This window comes from Mucor mucedo (genome assembly GCF_025094135.1).
Source record: "Mucor mucedo strain NRRL 3635 chromosome Unknown EV154scaffold_104, whole genome shotgun sequence".
NCBI classification, from domain to species: domain Eukaryota; kingdom Fungi; phylum Mucoromycota; class Mucoromycetes; order Mucorales; family Mucoraceae; genus Mucor; species Mucor mucedo.
This window is the reverse complement of record NW_026252388.1, coordinates 91,619-114,525: the sequence shown is the minus strand read 5'-3', so window position 1 is coordinate 114,525 and position 22,907 is coordinate 91,619. Positions and strand designations below refer to the sequence as shown.

General features: G+C 36.2%; 9 protein-coding genes across 9 annotated transcripts; 7 read left to right on the top strand and 2 right to left on the bottom strand.

The window, feature by feature from the left end:
• Positions 1–5,969: 5,969 nt before the first annotated feature.
• On the top strand, positions 5,970–6,980 carry EV154DRAFT_485007 (uncharacterized protein; the record flags this gene model as incomplete). Its single annotated transcript, XM_051598715.1, has 5 exons — positions 5,970–6,062; positions 6,120–6,220; positions 6,280–6,414; positions 6,661–6,714; positions 6,761–6,980. 5 exons carry the CDS (start codon positions 5,970–5,972, stop codon positions 6,978–6,980), a joined length of 603 nt encoding a protein of 200 aa, XP_051453962.1.
• Positions 6,981–8,117: 1,137 nt separating this feature from the next.
• Positions 8,118–9,381, bottom strand: EV154DRAFT_427209 (t-SNARE; the record flags this gene model as incomplete). The annotated part of the gene is made up of 5 exons (XM_051596344.1): positions 8,118–8,274; positions 8,338–8,626; positions 8,684–8,954; positions 9,016–9,062; positions 9,135–9,381. The coding sequence occupies 5 exons, from the start codon at positions 9,379–9,381 to the stop codon at positions 8,118–8,120; spliced, it is 1,011 nt and encodes a 336-aa protein (XP_051453961.1).
• Positions 9,382–11,148: 1,767 nt separating this feature from the next.
• On the bottom strand, positions 11,149–12,975 carry EV154DRAFT_15267 (uncharacterized protein). The gene is made up of 2 exons (XM_051594113.1): positions 12,937–12,975; positions 11,149–12,885 (listed from the first exon to the last, which is right to left on the bottom strand). Exon 2 carries the CDS (start codon positions 12,515–12,517, stop codon positions 11,495–11,497), a length of 1,023 nt encoding a protein of 340 aa, XP_051453959.1. The 5' UTR covers positions 12,518–12,885; positions 12,937–12,975; the 3' UTR covers positions 11,149–11,494.
• Positions 11,171–11,362, top strand: EV154DRAFT_389207 (uncharacterized protein; the record flags this gene model as incomplete). The annotated part of the gene is made up of 1 exon (XM_051595090.1): positions 11,171–11,362. A coding segment is annotated over one exon (192 nt), but the record flags the coding sequence as incomplete, so codon positions are not given.
• Positions 12,976–15,171: 2,196 nt separating the features above from the next.
• On the top strand, positions 15,172–16,348 carry EV154DRAFT_573810 (uncharacterized protein; the record flags this gene model as incomplete). The annotated part of the gene is made up of 3 exons (XM_051606408.1): positions 15,172–15,371; positions 15,436–15,501; positions 15,570–16,348. Exons 1-3 carry the CDS (start codon positions 15,341–15,343, stop codon positions 16,346–16,348), a joined length of 876 nt encoding a protein of 291 aa, XP_051453958.1. The 5' UTR covers positions 15,172–15,340.
• A 150-nt stretch (positions 16,349–16,498) lies between these two features.
• Positions 16,499–17,359, top strand: EV154DRAFT_554569 (uncharacterized protein). The gene is made up of 2 exons (XM_051605204.1): positions 16,499–17,046; positions 17,109–17,359. Exons 1-2 carry the CDS (start codon positions 16,748–16,750, stop codon positions 17,251–17,253), a joined length of 444 nt encoding a protein of 147 aa, XP_051453957.1. The 5' UTR covers positions 16,499–16,747; the 3' UTR covers positions 17,254–17,359.
• A 141-nt stretch (positions 17,360–17,500) lies between these two features.
• Positions 17,501–18,914, top strand: EV154DRAFT_605548 (uncharacterized protein; the record flags this gene model as incomplete). The annotated part of the gene is made up of 4 exons (XM_051607479.1): positions 17,501–17,685; positions 18,226–18,558; positions 18,625–18,840; positions 18,900–18,914. Exons 1-4 carry the CDS (start codon positions 17,521–17,523, stop codon positions 18,912–18,914), a joined length of 729 nt encoding a protein of 242 aa, XP_051453956.1. The 5' UTR covers positions 17,501–17,520.
• A 678-nt stretch (positions 18,915–19,592) lies between these two features.
• EV154DRAFT_520813 (uncharacterized protein) lies at positions 19,593–21,804 on the top strand. The gene is made up of 2 exons (XM_051602854.1): positions 19,593–21,428; positions 21,488–21,804. The coding sequence occupies exons 1-2, from the start codon at positions 19,667–19,669 to the stop codon at positions 21,604–21,606; spliced, it is 1,881 nt and encodes a 626-aa protein (XP_051453955.1). The 5' UTR covers positions 19,593–19,666; the 3' UTR covers positions 21,607–21,804.
• Positions 21,805–22,247: 443 nt separating this feature from the next.
• EV154DRAFT_520812 (thioredoxin-like protein) lies at positions 22,248–22,723 on the top strand. Its single transcript, XM_051602853.1, has 2 exons — positions 22,248–22,453; positions 22,514–22,723. The coding sequence occupies exons 1-2, from the start codon at positions 22,268–22,270 to the stop codon at positions 22,643–22,645; spliced, it is 318 nt and encodes a 105-aa protein (XP_051453954.1). The 5' UTR covers positions 22,248–22,267; the 3' UTR covers positions 22,646–22,723.
• The last annotated feature ends 184 nt before the right edge of the window (positions 22,724–22,907 follow it).

Genomic DNA, 22,907 nt, shown 5'->3' with positions numbered 1-22,907 from the left:
CCTCCCATACAAAACTGCCTCCACCCCCTCTGCCAATGACATGACAATCGATGGCAATGTCACGACGGTTTCTCCTGTTTCGTCAGACTTGCTTGATATCACTTATCCTTCGTCCGATGAATATAAACCTCATAACATCGACTAAAATATAATGGGGTTTTTTCTTCAATGATAGAGAGGAATGGGCAATTTTTTCCAATTTACACATTCGGAGTATGAATATTACGTCATATGTGTAAATACACACTATTTCCACACTACCGTTTTTGTAAACGCACTTTATGAGAGATTACATCACAATTCTTTCTTTATTTGCCTTTTTCTCTTTTTAAACACTTTTTAACATAAAATGTCTCAAATCCTTTACTTATATGCTACCATACGTACTTACGAGGACTATATCAATACACTCGAAGAAAGACTCAACGAAGAGGACGAATTATTAGCCCGTTTGGAGCATAACGAAACGAATTACGCGTTGCATAATCGACAAAAACTAGATATTTCTACATTGAGCAATGAAGTATGTAAATCTTTGTTTAGATTTACTTTCAGAGAGCTTAAATTGGTATCCAGAGCTTTAGGTTTTCCGGAGAAAGTCTCGTTTAGACAGCACACACGCCAGAAATTTTCGTTGGACCGCCACTATGCATTGGCTATCATGCTTAGACGATTGGCATATCCTTCCAGACTTTTGGATTTGGAGTTGCTGTTTGGGATTAATAAAGCGACTCTCGGCACAGTATTTAATACAATGATTGAAATCCTAAATTACAACTACGAAAAAGGGATAACATTTAACGCAAAGCACCTTCACTCGTTTAATCTTCAAAGATTTGCTGAAGCAACAGAACGAAAAGGTATATACATAATTATTTGGTATGGTTTGTAAACAAATTAACATTGATTAAACTTTTGGAACAGGATCCTGCTTTGCAGGTGTCATTGGCTTTGTCGACGGCACCTTGAATGGAGTAGCAAGACCAAGTGAATATCAAGAGATCGTATATAATGGCCATGTGGTATGTAATCTATGTTTAACAGTAAATACTCTTACTAAAGATGTAAATAGAGATATCACGGCTTAAAGTATCAAGGTATTGTAACTCCCGATGGAATAACAGTAAGTCTAAGCGGACCGTTTGCAGGAGCAATGCACGATCAAGCTGTGATGGTCAGCAGTGGCATAATGGATGATCTTCGTAAATGTTTGGATCCTCGTGAAACAGGAGGGGAACTATACGCAATTTATGGTGATCCAGCATACGTAGAGAGTGATATCCTGATTAAGCCTTTCAGAACTGGTATGTAAACAGATACGATAAGCTATACTCTATCTTGGATTATTCAAAGTTGAAATGTTTACGATACATTATTAGGTGCGCAGATGCATGAACTTGATAAGGAAGCGAATTATGTGATGTCTAAATTGAGAATAATTGTAGAGTGGGAATTTGGGCACGTCGCCAATTTGTTTGCGTTTCTTAAGTACAAGCCAGGGCAAAAAATGTTACTCAGTAGATGTGCTCTTTTTTACAAAATTGCAACGCTTATGAAAAACATACACATCTGTGTCAATGGAGGACAATCCAGCAGCTACTTTGGTATAAGTCCACCAACACTTGAAGAGTATATGGATGAAATTCGAGCAGAATAAATATCAAACTAAAGTAAGATTGTAAATTTTTTATTTTTTATTTATTTCTTCTTGTGCTCTTACGAGCAAGAGTGGGAGCAGGAATAGGAGCGGTAGGTTTGGTAGGTGTGGGAGTGGCAGGAGAAGGAGTGGTGGGGGCAGGAATGACGGGGGAAGGCGATGGCTTATCCGTAATCAATGTCTGATTATTTTGACGTGCCATTGTGTGTCTAAACTCTTTCATTAGCTGGCCCATTTGCTGATATAGCTGCATCATCATCTGCATGTTCTGCTCGTGATTTAATTGCTGTGATTGCAGAAATTCACTCAACTGGCCAACCAGAATTCTCTGGCTATTGTTGATGAGCCTCTGTTCATTGAGGTTTTGCTCCAAGCGACCTGCATACTTCTCAATACTACCTGCAGCCAGTTCAAGAGCATTGGATTTCTCCGACTGCAATGTTCTCTCCTTCTCAACAGTCTTCATCAGAATGTTCAAATCCCTCTTGACTTCAACTTCTTTCAACGGCAATTCATACCCCATACAGTCCTCGGCTTCACCTGTACTCATCATTTCATCATCCGACTTGTGATGATCGTCATCCATCTTGCTTCTCTTCTTGCCCTTGTTGATTCCTTGTTTGGATTGCAAGACAACATGACATTGTAGTCTTCGTTTCTCAGCCAAGGCTTTTGCGGCATCTTCATTGCCTTTGGTCTTTGATTCCTCGTTTTTTTCCATCTTTAAGGGATTAAGAAGGTTAGTATAGTGATTAATATATATGTAATTATTATATACCAAAGAGATCAACTCAAGTACTCGGTTTTCAAGAGTTGTTTCTGAATCATTACTTCCAGTTCCATAGGTGAGATCATTGTTTAGCTTCTCTTTTACTTCTTTAATCAGATTTTTTATTCTGTTCTTGATAGCGTTGTCACTGAGCTGCTTCAAATGTCCATCAACCTTGTTTACTTTCCCAAATACTTTGTTCCAAGCAGAAGTTACCTCACCTCTTTTTGCTTCGAAGGGGCGAAACTCAATCATACCCTCAATAGCTGCGAGCTCTCTCTGGTAAGACCATTGTCCGTAGGCTTTGGCTTCACTTTCAGTTGAAGAAGTGGATGCATTGATGAATTGTTGAGACATTTTTTGTATATTCAGTAAGTTATATGTGAAGATAAAGAAGTCAATAAAAAAGATTCGCGTAGTTATATATAGACTATAATTATGAAAATGACATAATGTAAGCGAAATAGAAAACTTAAATTTACGAGCAATTGATTGGCTGGCTATGGTCACAAAAAAATGACGATATGTTTTTCTATTTTCACAATTTGTGAAAATAGCAAAAGTTATTTCCACATTTCAGTGCAACAATGAGAGCATATTCAGACTCAGATACCTTTTATGTATAATGTGGAAGTGGAAATTAGGATGCCCATTCCTCTCTATTTTCACAAATTGTGAAAATAGAAAAACATATCGTCATTTTTTTGTGACCATAGCCAGCCAATCAATTGCTCGTAAATTTAAGTTTTCTATTTCGCTTACATTATGTCATTTTCATAATTATAGTCTATATATAACTACGCGAATCTTTTTTATTGACTTCTTTATCTTCACATATAACTTACTGAATATACAAAAAATGTCTCAACAATTCATCAATGCATCCACTTCTTCAACTGAAAGTGAAGCCAAAGCCTACGGACAATGGTCTTACCAGAGAGAGCTCGCAGCTATTGAGGGTATGATTGAGTTTCGCCCCTTCGAAGCAAAAAGAGGTGAGGTAACTTCTGCTTGGAACAAAGTATTTGGGAAAGTAAACAAGGTTGATGGACATTTGAAGCAGCTCAGTGACAACGCTATCAAGAACAGAATAAAAAATCTGATTAAAGAAGTAAAAGAGAAGCTAAACAATGATCTCACCTATGGAACTGGAAGTAATGATTCAGAAACAACTCTTGAAAACCGAGTACTTGAGTTGATCTCTTTGGTATATAATAATTACATATATATTAATCACTATACTAACCTTCTTAATCCCTTAAAGATGGAAAAAAACGAGGAATCAAAGACCAAAGGCAATGAAGATGCCGCAAAAGCCTTGGCTGAGAAACGAAGACTACAATGTCATGTTGTCTTGCAATCCAAACAAGGAATCAACAAGGGCAAGAAGAGAAGCAAGATGGATGACGATCATCACAAGTCGGATGATGAAATGATGAGTACAGGTGAAGCCGAGGACTGTATGGGGTATGAATTGCCGTTGAAAGAAGTTGAAGTCAAGAGGGATTTGAACATTCTGATGAAGACTGTTGAGAAGGAGAGAACATTGCAGTCGGAGAAATCCAATGCTCTTGAACTGGCTGCAGGTAGTATTGAGAAGTATGCAGGTCGCTTGGAGCAAAACCTCAATGAACAGAGGCTCATCAACAATAGCCAGAGAATTCTGGTTGGCCAGTTGAGTGAATTTCTGCAATCACAGCAATTAAATCACGAGCAGAACATGCAGATGATGATGCAGCTATATCAGCAAATGGGCCAGCTAATGAAAGAGTTTAGACACACAATGGCACGTCAAAATAATCAGACATTGATTACGGATAAGCCATCGCCTTCCCCCGTCATTCCTGCCCCCACCACTCCTTCTCCTGCCACTCCCACACCTACCAAACCTACCGCTCCTATTCCTGCTCCCACTCTTGCTCGTAAGAGCACAAGAAGAAATAAATAAAAAATAAAAAATTTACAATCTTACTTTAGTTTGATATTTATTCTGCTCGAATTTCATCCATATACTCTTCAAGTGTTGGTGGACTTATACCAAAGTAGCTGCTGGATTGTCCTCCATTGACACAGATGTGTATGTTTTTCATAAGCGTTGCAATTTTGTAAAAAAGAGCACATCTACTGAGTAACATTTTTTGCCCTGGCTTGTACTTAAGAAACGCAAACAAATTGGCGACGTGCCCAAATTCCCACTCTACAATTATTCTCAATTTAGACATCACATAATTCGCTTCCTTATCAAGTTCATGCATCTGCGCACCTAATAATGTATCGTAAACATTTCAACTTTGAATAATCCAAGATAGAGTATAGCTTATCGTATCTGTTTACATACCAGTTCTGAAAGGCTTAATCAGGATATCACTCTCTACGTATGCTGGATCACCATAAATTGCGTATAGTTCCCCTCCTGTTTCACGAGGATCCAAACATTTACGAAGATCATCCATTATGCCACTGCTGACCATCACAGCTTGATCGTGCATTGCTCCTGCAAACGGTCCGCTTAGACTTACTGTTATTCCATCGGGAGTTACAATACCTTGATACTTTAAGCCGTGATATCTCTATTTACATCTTTAGTAAGAGTATTTACTGTTAAACATAGATTACATACCACATGGCCATTATATACGATCTCTTGATATTCACTTGGTCTTGCTACTCCATTCAAGGTGCCGTCGACAAAGCCAATGACACCTGCAAAGCAGGATCCTGTTCCAAAAGTTTAATCAATGTTAATTTGTTTACAAACCATACCAAATAATTATGTATATACCTTTTCGTTCTGTTGCTTCAGCAAATCTTTGAAGATTAAACGAGTGAAGGTGCTTTGCGTTAAATGTTATCCCTTTTTCGTAGTTGTAATTTAGGATTTCAATCATTGTATTAAATACTGTGCCGAGAGTCGCTTTATTAATCCCAAACAGCAACTCCAAATCCAAAAGTCTGGAAGGATATGCCAATCGTCTAAGCATGATAGCCAATGCATAGTGGCGGTCCAACGAAAATTTCTGGCGTGTGTGCTGTCTAAACGAGACTTTCTCCGGAAAACCTAAAGCTCTGGATACCAATTTAAGCTCTCTGAAAGTAAATCTAAACAAAGATTTACATACTTCATTGCTCAATGTAGAAATATCTAGTTTTTGTCGATTATGCAACGCGTAATTCGTTTCGTTATGCTCCAAACGGGCTAATAATTCGTCCTCTTCGTTGAGTCTTTCTTCGAGTGTATTGATATAGTCCTCGTAAGTACGTATGGTAGCATATAAGTAAAGGATTTGAGACATTTTATGTTAAAAAGTGTTTAAAAAGAGAAAAAGGCAAATAAAGAAAGAAATTGTGATGTAATCTCTCATAAAGTGCGTTTACAAAAACGGTAGTGTGGAAATAGTGTGTATTTACACATATGACGTAATATTCATACTCCGAATGTGTAAATTGGAAAAAATTGCCCATTCCTCTCTAATAGCAAAAGTTATTTCCACATTTCAGTGCAACAATGAGAGCATATTCAGACTCAGATACCTTTTATGTATAATGTGGAAGTGGAAATTAGGATGCCCATTCCTCTCTAATGATATGTTAGTTAAATCCAGACCGGCATTGCAGAAAATCGATAGAATATTCAATGTATGTATCAAACACAAACATTTAGTTGTGTTAAATGTATAGCAGACGCTATTATAGAGCCCTCAAAATATGGAAGAATGCTATTGGAAAGCGAAAGAATATCAGCGAAAGGCGTCCAGATTTAATGAAAAAATAGGGTATGAAGTAGTAAGCGTTATGTAAGTTTATATTATTATAAAAACCATTACTTGAATGATTGACAACCTATTTTTTTTAGCATTGATAAGATGATTAAACACAACTCAATATTCACCCTCTCAAAGCCAACGCCGTCAGAAGCAGACGTCATGATCAAAATTTGGGCTGATATATTTAAAGTTCTCTTTTACAGCACTGGAATATACATTCGCTGGTAAATTTCGTTTGTAGTTTATGTCTACGAACAAAGTTAGCTTACAGATACATAGGGGAGAAAAGAGACTGGCGACTGGTGATGATGAAAATACCATCTTTAAATTAGTAAATCAAACCCGTACTGTTTCGATTTGTTTTTACAGAAATTAATGTAGTCTTTGTACTTAATTTCTGTTGTTGAACTTTGAGCAGTCGAGGCTAAAGCAGAAGTAATAGTGGTTGGTGTTGTTTTTGGTGTATTTAGCTTTAAGCGAAGAATTAAAGCATCTGAAGCTACCGCAGCAGCACTTGTCGCCAAGTTAATACCATTGTGCATGAAAGTTAAATTAATGGGCTTCATCAAGGAATAAGATTGAAGCGAAGGAAATCATTACAGCTTGGTTTGAAATATACGATAATTATGAATATGCACTACATGACCTTAAAAGAACTTCTGGCAAGATTTATAAGGATGTAAATAAGAAGTCATGCAAACACAGCAAAGACATTGATTTGAAACCTGTATTTGATCAAGCTGTTGCGAACAAAACTCTCCTTTTTCGCTTGCTATGTAGACTTCTATAGCTTTAAATAAAACGTTATTAACCATATATGTAATCTTCCCAAAGTAGCGCATCTATCTTGTAAATCTGACATATTTATGATAAAGTGGAAAAGAGGGTGGATGGCCCGCTTTTTTTTTCAACGCTGCTGTGACACCGTTAAATACAAATTAAGTGGAGAAAAGATACCCATTATTTTTTTTTTTTTTTTTTTTTTTTTTTGGCTGTGGATCTGACTGAGAATCGAAAGATCTCGCGGATCAAGTGGGTGATTTTTAGCTTGATAATAAAGCAGTTGACCGAGAAGCGAAAACTCTCGCAAAATAAGTGAAAGACCGACTAAGAGTCGAAAAATCTTAAGGATGAAGTGGCATTTGACTTGGTCTTAAAAAAATATAGCATATGTAAAGTTTTTATTGGATATTTAAGTTTAATAGGGACCAAAGGCTCATCCAAAAGACCTAATAAATGGCGTTTGATTTAACGCTAAAATAAATATAGCCATTAGCTTCAAAAACCGGTGCAGAAGCTCCTTGGTTGTTTTGGCCACCGAAAATCTGCAGCACGTTTTCATCAGTGCGGACTGTTATTCATGGAAAAGAACAAAGGTGGAGTGTCTGTTTAAAGTGGGAGGAGGGTATGGTGATCCTAAAAGCTATTGCGGTATTCTGTATTCTGTATTCTGTATTCTATATAGTAGCACATATGATTTAATGAACGAATTTAATACTTGCAGCGGCACAGCTATTAGAGGAAATAACCAAAGAAAAGCGAATGGTAACTCGAAAACGCTTGTTTCCTAACCATCCAAAACTCTTGATCGAACTCCTCGGCAACAATCTTTAAATAATACTTCATAAGCATTTCTTGACAACATGAAGCTTTCATTGGTGAACCTTATAGGCATATTGGAGAGAGAAGTATACTTTTGCCTTTAAAACGAGCAGCCAATAATACTGTAAGAGTACTTGGCATGGACAAAAAGAATTGAGCCTGTTACATTTATTTTTCAATTTCTGCCCATTTTATTTGCCATTTGACCAATTATGTTTGTGTAAACACCAATTTCATAGGTCTGACTGTATAAGAAAAGAAGACAGAGGAAATAAAACCTTAGCGACTTTTGCTTTCATAACCACACTGAGTTTTATTTTCTGTGTTACATGATAAATGTAAAAAGTAGGAAAAAGAGTACAATGGTTACAAAGATCTTGGCTATCAGCCAACGGTTTGAGCTAATACTTGTGTAGTATTTCAGTAGCTCCCGTTGTGCTCCCATGACATTCATTTCTATATCATCTGTATTCTGATCAATTCTGGCGTGGATAAACAGATATTTAGCTTCTTCCCCACACTTAATTTTAATACTTATTCTTTACCTCTGCACTGTTTCTCTTTGTTCTGCTACCATTGTAGCTAACTGTTGGAAAATGCCACCCAATTCCGCAATAGTACTTTCAATACTCTCTATAGCAGTGGATCGATTGTCGATATATCTATCCTGTTCCATCACCATCATTTCCTGTTGTTGCTGTTGAGTGATCATGGGTATTCCAAGGGATAAAGTTGATTCCTGTGGCTCCTCCTCTTGTAAAACAACATTCTGTTGTGGTGTTACTGCTGTCGTTTCCAACCCACGACGACGGGATTTCATCAAGGGTGAATTTGCTAGCAACAAGAATCAATATTTGATTGTCACACAGGTGATCTCTTCTAATTATTTACCTAATGTGGGGTCTGTCGTTTGCTCTGCTGCCGAAAATAAAAATTGATCTCGTTTATCTTTTGTCATCTTCATATTTTCAGTTCTTATTTCCAAGACATCTTTAAAACACATGGATGTATCAGCTAATTTACTTTGTAAAGCAACAACAACATTTGAAGTATGCTCCGATGCCTGTTTCGATGCTTGTTTCTGATTTTTCGTATAGTCTTGAAGCATAGCGATTTGTTTGTTTAGCTTTGCAATATCTTGTTTAATTATAAATGTCAATTCCTGTTCGTTTACCCCATTGTTAACTATCGCATATTCTTTATCACAACAAATCTATACATACACTAATTTCAACAGGTTTATCGTCAAACAAAGTCTTTCTTTTAGCCACTGCAAAATAATAATAACAAACAAGTTTAGTCTTTTCAATAGCAAAGAGGGAATGTTAATTCACTACTTTACATCTGGTCAATTTCTCTAATTTAGCTGCGGTGTTTGTGATTTGTCTACTGATTTCAACTGCCATCATTGAAAACTCAGAACGAGCATGAGACGTCTTTTTCTTGTTGCTTAATGAAGAATGTGAAGGCTCGGGAGATGACAATAATGCTCTCCTTTCTAGAATTGAGGTCGGTACGTTGGTACGAGAACGGATACGTTCACACATAGAATGAAACTCATTTGTTCTATCTTTAAAGGATGTTGCCATGTTAAAGGTATTTATTGTTAGAAAGTAGGAAAGATGTTTCTTTAAACTCACACTGCTTTCGCTTACTTCAGAAATACCAACTGACAGTCACGTACACTTTGAAATAGTCAAATCCAAGAAGACCCTATTTGACTGGTCATTATCTTAACTCCTCAAGCTTTATGTTTATGTTAATATGCATTTACGAATATGCACTGTGTAAACACTTTCTTAAGAAATTGAATTTAATTAACTTGTCCTTGATAATAAGCACATTTGTTTATTTAACCACCTGATTTTTTAAAACGTGGGTAAAGGTGATTTGCTATTTCTTCTTATCACTAATAGCTAGAGTAACTACATCCAGTAGGTCATGCATATTTGGAAGAATCAGTGAATATGAAGTTAAACTAGTACCATTCTGCAACACCTTATATCCAGTCCTTTAAAAGAGAAAAAGAACGATTACAAACAATTAATTGTGTTTGGGTACCATTCATTGAAAAATAAGCAAAATTGTAGAACTAATAAAAGCGTGAAATGAAAACAACCTTTAATTGAGTAACAGCATACATTTTTATACGGATACACAACTACTCTTACCATGAGAATTGCATGATTGGTTCAAAAAGATTTACGCGATCTCAATAAGGTCTACAGTTCAATATTTAATAACATTAATAGTGAAATACTGCATTACTAAAGGCAGTGTACAGCTCATTCTGTCGCAGGCTTGCTGCCAAAACAATTTAGCATCTGGCTAAAGACTTATTAAAGGCCGTGTGTATCAGCTTGATCAACACTTCATCATCGTCTGATTTTGCCAGTAATTTTATTCAAAGTGCACTATGTTAATTATTTTTTGAATGATAACAAATATGACTTTTTTATAATTGATAATAATGATTTCCGCGTAATTTGTATAATAAAATGCAACAGATTCATTCAATTTTCACTTTTAGCTTTGTATCTCCATGTTGGAGCCGGTCTTGCTTTGAGGGAAGGCAGTGGCTCATTTTGGTTTTCATCTTGAATTTTTCTTTTCATGCTTTTCTTTATTTTCTTCTTATCATTAAGTGTTTGTTCGATAATATCTGCTGTGTTTAATGTGTAGTGCTAAAATTCAAAATATATTAGTATTAGGTTTACCATTTTTGTTTCTTCTCATTTAACCTTTAAATCAAAGATATCTCCAATAATAGCTTTACAATGCTTCTAGAGTTCGGGAACCGTCGATGGTAGAATGTATGATTTGATAGAGTTAGCAGCGTACAAATGATTATCAACCAGGTTTACAGACATGGTGTTTGTTTCTAGGCCTAAACATATTAAATATTTAGTCTTGTAATAAAATGTCAAAGAATGAAGCCAAAATTTACCCATGATTTGAACATTGACCACATTTAAGAGGGCTGCATTTTCTTCATTTACATTCAAACCCATTACTTTGTCACAAATAATCTTTGCTTCTACTAACAATTTGCTTCGATCGGTTGTAATTTTCTTAAGGCCAGCATAAGGTGCAAACTCAACAGCGCATACAGGGTATTCAGCATTATCGTACAACAGCACAAGCTTTGCATGTTATGACTGATTTACAACAGTTTCTTGCATGTAAGAACATCATTTTATTCAAGGATTATCAATTTGATCAAGAGTTACTTTAAAGTATCGATGCTGAAGAACATGCTATTTATATAAAGACATCCATTATGAAAGACACCATTAAAACAGACGACGCAGTTTATTCAGATTCGACCACTATTTTAAGAGCAACAAAAAAACCAATCGAAGAGACCTCAAAATATAGTTGAACAAATTATATGAAAGGGCGTCTGAAGATGATTCCATGCTTATTGAAGTGTTTTCCAATTTGTCAAGCAAGCTTCCAAATTTTGAAAGACTTGAGGCTATAGGAGAACTCGAATTAACAACCAACTTTCTGGATCCTATTTTCTCCCCTCTGTTCCACCACCCTGCCGCAAACAAGCATTTTATCTGGTTAAATAGACAAAACGAAAATACGGGCGGCTTGAGGCCGGACGGAGCCATAGTCAGCATCCCAAAAAAAGCAGAAAGCATAACCTTAGAATATTGTGAAATACAAGCGCAGGATGTAAAAGCAAATTCCGAGTTAGCATTCTGTATCAAGTGCATGACAAACCCTTTTCAATTGATTCACCGTATCAATCAAATCCGCAATATCATAGATTGTCCTAGGTCCATTAAACGATAAGATTTCGTACATAATTGTGACATCCGGGAAAGCCTCTTCAATAAAGTAAATTATGACTTTATAACCAACTGCCTGTATCGAGATAGCTTTTTTGTTTTCTTTTCTTAACATCAGATCACGGGAAAAAGTTGATAGCCTGACCAAATCAGCAAACGCCAGCACGGAATTTACGTCTACATCCTGCGCTTTTACTTCACAGTATCCTAATGTGATGCTTTCGGCTTTCTTCGGAATACTGACTATGGTTCCGTCCGGCCTCAAGCCGCCCGTATTCTCGTCTTGTCTATTTAACCAGATAAAATGCTTGTTTGCGGCAGGGTGGTGGAACAGAGGGGAGAAAATAGGATCCAGAAAATTGGTTGTTAATTCGAGTTCTCCTATAGCCTCAAGTCTTTCAAAATTTGGAAGCTTGCTTGACAAATTGGAAAACACTTCAATAAGCATGGAATCATCTTTAGACGCCCGTTCGTATAACTTGTTCAACTGTATTTTAAGATCTCTTCGGTCGGTTTTTTGGTTGACTCCTCTTAAAATTGTGGTCAAATCTGAGTAAACTACGTCATCAGTTTTAATGGTGTCGTTTATGATAGATGCCTTTAAACTAATAGAATGTTCTTCAACATCGATACGCTTGAGTAATTCGGGATCAAATTGATAGTCCTTGAATAATATAATGTTCTTACATGCAAGAACCTGTTGTAAATCACTCATGAAATCAAACCCATGCTTTTTCGATTTGCCTTTACAGAAATTGATGTAGTCTTTGTATTTATTTTCTGTTGTTAAACTTTGGGTAGTCGAGGCTAAAGCAGAAGGAATAGCGGTTGGTGTGGTCCTTGGTGTATTTAGCTTTAAACGGAGAATTAAAGCATCCGAAGCTACCGCAGCAGCACTTGTCGCCAATGTAATACCATTCTGCATGAGGGTTTTGTTCGCAACAGATTGATCAAATAAGGGTTTTAAATCAACGTTTTTGCTGTTTTTGCATGTTTTCTTATTTACATCCTTATAAATCTTGCCAGAAGTTCTTTTAAGATCTTGCAGGAAAATGTCTAGGCCTCCGTATCTTTTTTCAAACGTATGTTTTAGACCATTCACAGCGATCCGGGGCAAGACCAGCAAGCAAATGTAATCACAACCATTTACAGTGCAACCCCTGCTATTCACAGCATGTCCTTCCTATGGGTTTCAACCCAAGGACCCAGTCTTGAAAGGTAAAATTCCATAGCAAAAACTAGCTGTAGCTGTAATATCGCTAGAATGCCAATGTATCTTTTAAAAAAAAAGAACTAACAATTTAGTGTTATTGAAAGAAGAAGAAAACGTTATTATATATTAACCTTTTAACTTTGATTTCAAAGAAGACAAGTATGTTAAGGGAAAAGAAAAGAAGAAGAATAAAGTGTGTGAGCCAGCTTTATTTATAGATAAACAAGCTTATGTCAGGATGATTTCATTTGTCTATTTTATCATCCATAATGTTTGGGCCTTTACCTAAAATAGAAACATTTTCAAAAAACCCTTAAGCAAATCAGAACTTGATAATTGTCAGTAGTAGCTTGTAATGATAGTGAAGCATATTTTATGGAAAACAAAAATCGATCATCATATGGAGTTTAGACGACATGGCACGTCAATCGACGTAAAGACCTATGTAGACCATCACGTGATTCTAAAAAAATACGTTCAAAAAAATACGTAGATCTAGACATTTCCTGTACAAATAATAGGCGTTTTTGTGTAAGCCCCAATTTGTATCTCAGTCCTCCTCTCTGGGTTTTGCCATTCATGCATAATAATTATGGTTACTACAAAGTATGAAAAAAATGGTAGGTGTATTTTGCTATGCGTAAATTAATAATTTCTTATTTCGCGAGCTACGCTAAGGCTGGTGGGGGAGCATGTACTGAAATCGCATATAATATCATTCCCATAGTGCTACAACAACCTGAACATCACCATTGATCTTTTCTACATACCAGTGTTCCATATCTTAAATACGGCCTCTCTCATCGCATTTGGAGGTGACTCCTCTTACATCTGGCCACTTCTATTTTCAACAAAAAAACATGGTTTTCGTCCGTCAGCAACGAACTCGTTTACAATACTCTCTCTTTTCTTTAATGGATTTCTTACCCAGTCTAACTCGTCATTGACTACGTTTCTACAATTGAACCTAGCTTCCATCGTCAACCCAGTCTCCAACACTCCTGTTATTCCGGCCTCTGAGTCAATAATTTCTGAGGTTTTCCGTCGCAACAGCGCCAGTATGTCTAAAATCTTGGTACGCGATTTCTTCATTCTGGATCCCAATACACATATCCTTCGACAACAATCTGATCGTAAACCTAGACCCCCTATCCTACTTCGTAAATCCCGGGTCGCAATAGCAAATGAGTATATGCAACCTACTGGTAACTTTCGTCGTCTCCTGGGCGCGAGTATAGAGTCTACTGGATTTATTGATCTCCGTCCTCTTCTTGAGACTCAAATGTCCACTTATATTCTAGCATTCGATCAACCAAAACAATTGGGAGTTCTGTTGCGTAAATCCTTGTCCCCTCCAAAAAAAAAACTGCTACCACGTTTAGTAAGAAAATGGAAAACGTTCCGGGATCTGCCTATATTTCCAGGCATTCTTACAGTATGTTATCGGGCGATTCACCAAGAGTTGCCCAACAAAAGCCTCTTAAACGACATCATCCCAGATTCTTTCCCTTCTGTTACTTGTATCCATTGTACACAAACTGAAGATACGTTAAATCACTTTCTGCACAATTGTCCCAATAAAACAGTCTATCTGGATCCAGTGATTATCAACCTTCTTTCCAGACGTGTTAATTGAGCCTGGTAGATTACTAGCTAAACTCCTTTTGCTGGCATCTCACTTGGAATCTGGAGATCTCATTGAAAACTACTTTTTGGCGATCAACCTTTCACAATCACAACGGTGCTTCCACTCTGCAATTCCATCGTATGGCAACTACACTTCCAATCGCTTGTCAATTAATAACAATGTGCTTCATTCAAAAAAACCTACTTCTTTTGCCTTGTTGTTCTAAACGTAACTCTTTCACATTATTCTTCGCAACTCTTTACCCCTTTTAGTCTCACCGGGACATTAAATAAATTTTGAAAGACAGCTGCGCTGCCTTTCCCTACAAAAAAAAAATCATTTTTTTGAAAGTGACAAAACCAGCATACAGTCAGACCAATGGGATAACATAGCTGGGGTAATACAGACCTCTGGATCCTAACTGTAGTGGCCCGTAAAAATATTCAGAATCCAATAGATATGCGATCCAGAGGCTGTAATTGATTTTATAACCAATTGAATGGCAATCCAGAGGCTGTAACCAGATACTTATAAAAATCCTTCAATCAGGACGATAACCATGAAATTACGATCCAACTGGTGATATGTAATTATACACAGACGAATCTTGTCTGCTGACATAAGCTCGAACAATAAAATGATCATATAGTAATAGGTGTTACCCCTAATAAGGATACTGTACCTACAAAAAAAAAAAAAAAAAAAAAAAAAAAATGTAGAGTTTATGCCTTTTTTCCTAGTCAGACAGTTACATGTGGTCTGTTTTCATCTTTCGATAATTAATGGATTTACCTTAATACCTTGTTTGTGACCTGTTTAATACAAGAGTTAATTTAAGATGTATCAAATGAAAATGTTGTTAGATTCAATCTTTCTTCCTTACTTTCGCCACTTTATTTCAAGATGAAATGGAAAGCCCAAGTGGCGGTGATAAAAGAAGTATGTATATACTGTTTTTTATACATTTGTCAAGTACTGACCATATATTTACTACTATTGACAGATGTAAGGCAAAAACCAAGACCTTTACTTTTAGAATACAGCCATGGGGAAAGTAGCAGTACTGAAGGTACAGAACATTACTAATTTTTACACCACTTGCATACGACAATACATGAACATATTTGCTACATATAGGCTCTTCAGACGGGGATGTTCCCTTAGAATGCTATTGCTTAAATAGCAATATAGCTTCGTTCACGTCTAGCACTCGTGATAATACTAAATTATCTGAACTATTGGAAACTGCTGTTTCAAACTTTGAAGTTACCTCCAACGATAATAAGAGTAGATTAAGAAATTATTTCTTTTCTCATCAACTCAAGATCATCCCTAATGCTGGTCAACTTGCGTTTGATAACAATCTCGCTAATAATGTTGTACCTACAGTTCAACAATTAGTTAAAATGTTGAACAATGGTGCCGACAATCCGTTCATAATCAAATCCAAAAAGTATGACGGAAAAATAGTAGTACCTAAAGGGAATCTTTTATTATATGCTTGTAGTCGAATTTATAACTGCCGCATTTATTTGTTTTCATCAAGAGCAAAGCCAATAGTTATCCATCCACCGTCAAATAGTCAATTAGATAAAACCAATGTCTCAAATATTGCTATATTCAAATATTGCGATTCGTTTATTACGGAATGGTTTTCGCTGGAGTTGAGAAAAAAGCCTGGTGTCTATGTTAAAAAGTCGAGTAACATTGTTAATACTACTACTACACTCGCGGCAGAAAAAAGACAAGTAAGTGAGAAAAAACCAAGACAAGCTTATACCAAAATTGGAAATGATCTTGATGATGAAATTTTATGTCTACTGGAGGAAGAAGTCAAATTTCAGTATCGAAAGAAATGGTCTTCATACCAAACAAAGCAAAAAAATAAATCCAATATGATCCAAAAAATTTTCTGAAAGTCTCTCTAGAAAAAGCCTACCAACAGGCGCCGCAATTGTAATCAAAGCTAAACTCGAACAAAAGATAAAAAGCAATCAGTTTGATACCTTTAAGGAAGCGGATATTCCAGCATCTGGTTTGTGGGTCCAGCAAAAAATAAATCGACTCAAACAACAAGGAAAATTTACCGTCGATGGATTTATATATAATTTTATTGCTGAAATTACGAATTAAAAATCGTTAGAATCAACGTCAAAAAGCAGCAGCAGCGCCTCTATTCCCTCTTTTGAGTCTGAAAATGATACAGAAATAGGTATTGCCAATACAGATTCAATAGAAGATGACTACCGTACAGTCAGTAGGAGCCTTAAAAGAGTAATCCATAAAGACTTTGATTACAATATATATTACAAAGCATGGAAGCTTTACAAAACGAATGCACCTTAAGTATGCATGGAATGTCTCAAGCAATAGGCTCATTAAGTGAATCTATTATTTCTGGCGCTATTTTTTCTTCGAAGCCTAAATTCTACTTCGACTACAGTTGTACCGGACTTAATGATATAGAAGCACATCTAAGAAAAACACCTATTGCAATCCTAGGTCCTGCCGAAAAAGAGTTCCTTGATGATAGTGGTATTTTGACTTATCTTGGCTTTTGGTCTGTTTTGTTCTACTGCGTTGGAGGAAAAATCAATTCAAAAAATAAGCACCCTTAGGTAATTTTTATATATCATCCTTATAAATAATAACATATATTTTTATGATCCGATAAAGAGCTATTGAGTTCATCAAAAGCAATTTGGAAGCACGACACATGCGTGATTTTGTAACAACTCCTACTATTTCGTACGCCTGCCGTCAATACTACACGAACTTTACAAATATATGTGGACTTATCAAAAGTACATGCAGGATTTAAAAGTTGTAGTAACTCTTATTATAAGAGCTAATCTTTGCAAACAAAGATTTTTTTCTAAACCCTCCATGGTAGCTTCAAAAGCCTCCTCGTCAAAAGAATTCTCCTCTGGCAAAAAGAAGACCAAAAAACTTATTTATAATGAACGAGCTCTTTGAATGTCTTTTAAAGTATAATCAGCATAAAAAAAGGGGAAAGCTCTTTGTCATAGAACAATTGATGGAGAAACTGTTTCAGACTACAGATACAGCCAGCGACAAAGAAAATATAATGATGGTTACAAAGCTTTCGTCCGTAGATGCTGATATGTCTTTTTTCGAAGATGAAGATGAACACGAGGATGAAGCCGATTTATTGATTAAATCTCATTCAGATTTGAATGATGACAAATCGGTTACTTTGGATAATACGCAAACGGACTTAACAGCTAAGGAGGTGAGGGCTCTATCCACTGTTTGTATTATGCTGATACAATCATCAACGATTGATAATGAAGTGGATGCCAAAAACATATTTAAAAAATTGTAATTGGATACGCAAGAAAGCATTCCTAGAGCAGCTCTAGATTTTGCGCAAAACTTGTTAATGGTCTCAGAAAAATACGTTGCAAGAAGGATGAGGAGTGCTTGGGAAGCTTTTTTGGGATGAGAAAGCTTCGAAATTTGATTGTGAGATACGCCAAAGAACATTATAAAAGAAATAGAATGGGTGTTTGCAGCCTGTATCCGATTTCAGATAAAAAAAATCTCTATTAGGGTGGACAGTAAATCACTTTACTTGCTCTTTGCTAAATCGTACAACATACACAAGTCAGAAAATACTTACTTCACAAACTACTTGGATATCTCTACGGAAAATGACAAACGGTTGATATTCTCAAATTTTTTTGATATAAGTTATCTAGAAAGAATATTGAAAGAACAGAAATTACATCCAACCTTTTCATTCATATTTTCAAGTCGGTATTCCCTACAGTTTTTAGGAGTCGAAATCACACTTAAAAACTATTCCAAATTGGATTTAAAGGCGCGTGCAGAATTGGAGGAAGCTCATAAGAATAATGATGGCCACAATGATAATGCCAATCTAAAAGAAGCTGTTCGAAATTTAAACGTAGGAATCAAAGAGTCTAAAGCAAAGCAGGCACGTCTAAGCCGTTTACTTCTTCCATTGGAAAAACTTAGAATGGATCAAGCAAGAAACTTTAGAATTGAAGAAAGAGGCAAGGATAAATGGGACGAGGTGAAATACAACGACCTTAAAGAAGCAAGAGCTAATTGTGACAAGATATATCCGGAGTTAAAGAGTGTACGTGCCACTATCTCTAACAATTAAACAGAAATGTATAGATTGAATAAAATATTGCACAAGCAGCCTCAGCCAGCAGATAATATAAACAAGGAAGCCATTTCGGATAAAGATATAACATCTTTAGCAAAAGGAGAAATTGCAGTCCAAGGAATAGACCCAGGGGTAGTGACTACTGCTTCATTTAAAGGCACATCAAGCTCTTTACTGTTTGAAAGTATAAACAGATATACTGCTTTAAAGAACTTGGATTCAGTAGAATCTACTACAAACGAAAAACAAGTTAGTTTAGAATTTACGGCCAAGATGGTGAACAATGCCACCTTTTCCACAAAACATAGACAAGAACGACATAGGATAGAAAACCAGAAAATACAACTGATGTTTCATATCTGGAAAAAAAAAGGCTTACTAGGAAAATACGTACAAAAAAATTATATCGATTATTTTTTAGCCGCCACAGAAAAAGACTTGTTACATCAGTAGGAAAGGGAAATAACAATGTCGTATGGTCATTTCTGGGAAACTGGTCCGGTATTACTACGTTTATGAAGGGTCATACTAGGAGAAGCCTAAAACCAGTAATTACAGAGCTTCAAAAGACAGACAAGGACAAGTTTATGGTTGTTGACGAATATAAATCAACTATTACTTGCACTTCGTGTTTTGAAACCACTACTAAGCAAGTAGTTAGAAGAGGGAACACAATAAAAAGAATAAAAGGTGCAGTAGTTTTCGTTAACAAAAACTGTCCGAGACGCATGCATAACAAGTCAACCACGTCAAATCGAGACCAAAATGGTGCGTTAAACATTGCTCTGATAGGATTCTCAGCATTAGTTTCAGAAGATGGTCTTACTCTCCTACCTTTCCGCCGTGGTGTAAATAATCCAAATAAGTAAATAATTAAAACTCTATGATTAAATATACTTTTTACTAACATAATGTGTTCAAGGTTCAACTTATCAAATAATCTCATGCAAGCCAGATTAGCTATGCAAGGATCTCCGGGTGAGCCGGTAACTAATTTTTCTCTGTGACTTGTCACCCCAGACATGCCATACAAGCCAAAAATTCTAGTTTAAGTTTTCTCTTTTTTTTTGTATCAATGTATTATTTCAATAATAACGATAATAGCTCCAGCGAACACCATTCTCAACATAACCATGACGGACCGTTATTTAGTCAACCTTTAGACCCATCTACATTAAGTGGCCCATTAGCAGATTATGACAATATCATTACTGACCCTTTATTTGATTCAAATCATAATTGGGACTTTTACTCACAGCAACAACTTGATCCTCAACAAGAAGCAATTTTGTTAAACGACCCAAATTTTTTGCGTCAACATCAATTACTGCATGACCAGCAAAAAGAATTACATTCTCGTTTACTTCATGATGATGAAAGGCCGGAACAAGTCTCAAATCTTACTGCCATGTTTGAGCCAATTGTTGTCAAAATAGAACAGGAGGAAGATCAAGATAAGAAATCGAAAAGGATTAACCATAGACGACAGCAGGTAGTGATGAAAACTACAATCAATGACGATGATAAGGTCGATCATCAGCGTCGTTTCAATGAATTGCAAGCTCGTTTTAGAGTGAATTATGCGCGTAAGCCATCTGTACAGCAAACATCCAATAATATGAAGCCAGCTTCTAGTAAAACACCTAAACAGTCTTTGTTACCTCAGCAACAGGCATTACAAGATAAGCCATCGCTTTCACTGGAGCCTACTACTACTCCTGCTACTGTAAATGCTGCTAATCATACTACCACCACTGCTTCTGCTACTACTGCGGCTAATGCGGCTGTTTCTGTTAGTAGTCAAGTGATGACAGATGAAGAATTGTCTAGTTCGTTCCCGTCTCGCACTATGCCAATCCAGATTCAAAGAGTGCCAAGATTAAATAGTTTGCAACCTTTCGATGCCGAATCACATCAGAAGCAATTAGACAATCAATTGGATAAAGTGGATTTCGATGATATCACAGTGTCAGAATTAAAAGAGATGTTGAGACAGAGAGGTAAACCAGCAACTGGTAAGAAAGCTGTTTTATTACAAAGACTACAAGAAGAGAGAGATCTTTCAAAAGGTGGGAGAAGTGCAGGAAGTTATGGTAGTACAGGTAGTGGTGGTAGATTATTATCCAACCGACATTCGCAACCAGTTCCTTTCTCGCGCTCTATAAATATCGATACACCTCAAAGACCAAGATCATTCCAAAGCAGTTCACCAGTCATGATTCATAACCCAGATAACAGTTCACCTATCCATACTATTTCACCTTCTTCGCCAGGCGCTTCGTTACACCGATCCATTGCAAATATGCATATCGGCTCACCGCCTGCCATTTCTAGAAGATATTCCCCTTATTCGCCAAGACTTAGCTCATCACCTAAACCCGTTCATCATGAATACTCTTCCTCTGTACCTTTGACAATGGGCGAATCTCCTAATAACAATACACTTACTACACCTAATAATACTACTAATAATAATAACAACATCAATAGCAACAACTATAACAACAACAATATGATGTTGTCTTCATCTTATTCCGTAAGATCTTCTTGTCGATACTATAATAACCCAAAGACATACAAACCGTTCATGTCTTCTGCATTAGCAACACCCGATAGAGAAGAGGACGTAAATCCATTTGATAGTTTCTATGCTCGTGGAAGTGGTGATGCTCCTATTAAAGAAGAAGACACCAGTGAATTTAGTAACTATTATGGGGATGCAGGAACTCGACCTGTTCATGAGGGAGAGATGCATTCATTTGGTCCCGGGGAACCTGTTGAAGGCAACATGGATTGGATCGATCCAACCGCATTTGAAAACATTCTACAACAACAAGGTAATAATAGTAATAAAAAACTAATACTCTTTATGTAACTGACACTTAATAAATCGTAGTTTCTCACGATCAATTACTTTCGAACGATCAAATTATGGCCATGATAAATACGCAACAACAGGCTTTTGATTTCAGGTTGGACGATAGTAACTTCAGTCATCCATATTATCATCAATAGATCGAGATTTTTCTCTCCCATTAATATATACATCTTTGTACATTATCTACACCTCAGTTTTTTTTTCTACTCCCTTTTTTTGCACATTTGTCACTCTTCCCAACCCCCTTTAAATAAACAGTTTTTAATATCCCACGTCTCATCGCATCATCCTATTTGATTGGTCGGTATTTAGTTAAAGTGTTGCAAATGTCAAACATAAAAACTGAGTAATACCCTCTCAAAAAAAGAAAAATGTTCTTGATCGCACAATCAAGAACAAAATATTTAAATTCGCTGTGCAAAAAAAAAGCTATTTTGATCTCGTGTGACGCTGAATTAATAAACATTCCTGAACCTTCTTTTCGTTTTGTCAATTGACTGATAAATTAATAAATTATTAGCTGCTCGAAATACATCATCATTATGAAGTATACATAGGTAGAGATAAATGATGACAAACACACAAATTCAAAAATCGTCATCAAATAAAAATTGATAAAAATAATTCTGTGGTTAGTAATCATTTTATCCAATCAAGAATTGTTAAAGAGACATTAGTAATCTATTTGCTAATCGCCAAATTTAGTTCCCGGAGTTAAAATTGGTATAAAAGTAGACTAATTTGTTTGGCAAACACGCTTTTCTTCTTTTATTCAATAATTTTATCACTTTTTTAAATATGTCTTTCCAAGAACCCAAGAACCTCGCTGCCTTCAAGGAATTGATCGCTCAAGATAAGTTAGTTGTTGTCGACTTCATGGCCACATGGTGTGGACCTTGTAAGTTGATTGCTCCCAAGTTGGTCAAGTTCATCGGTGAATACAAGGACGTTGTCTTTGCCAAGGTTGATGTTGATGATGTTGCTGTAAGTTTTAATAAATATAAGCGAGAGTGTGTGCTTCAGGTAGCTAATATCTGAAAATAGGAAGTTGCTGCTGAATATCAAGTTCGTGCTATGCCCACCATTATGTACTTCAAGAATGGTGTCAAGCTCGGAGAGGTTGTTGGTGCCAACGTTGCTAACATCGAAGCTAAGATCAAGGAATTCTCTGCTTAAGCCGGCCTATCGACTTTATTTTTGTAATCTATATCCACCATGTTTGAAACAAAATAAATATTTTCTTTCTAAAAAAAATCTTTTTCAATTACACATTCCGATTGTTCATGGGTCAGAGGAGATTTATTTGAAATAACATTTCCTTCCATGATGTCCAATTAAAAACCTTGATTAGAATGTTAGTAAGGTACTGTATTAGCTGGAATAGAGCATAAATGAACCGCATCATTACTGTCATTGCTATAATTCAAACAAGTGAAAA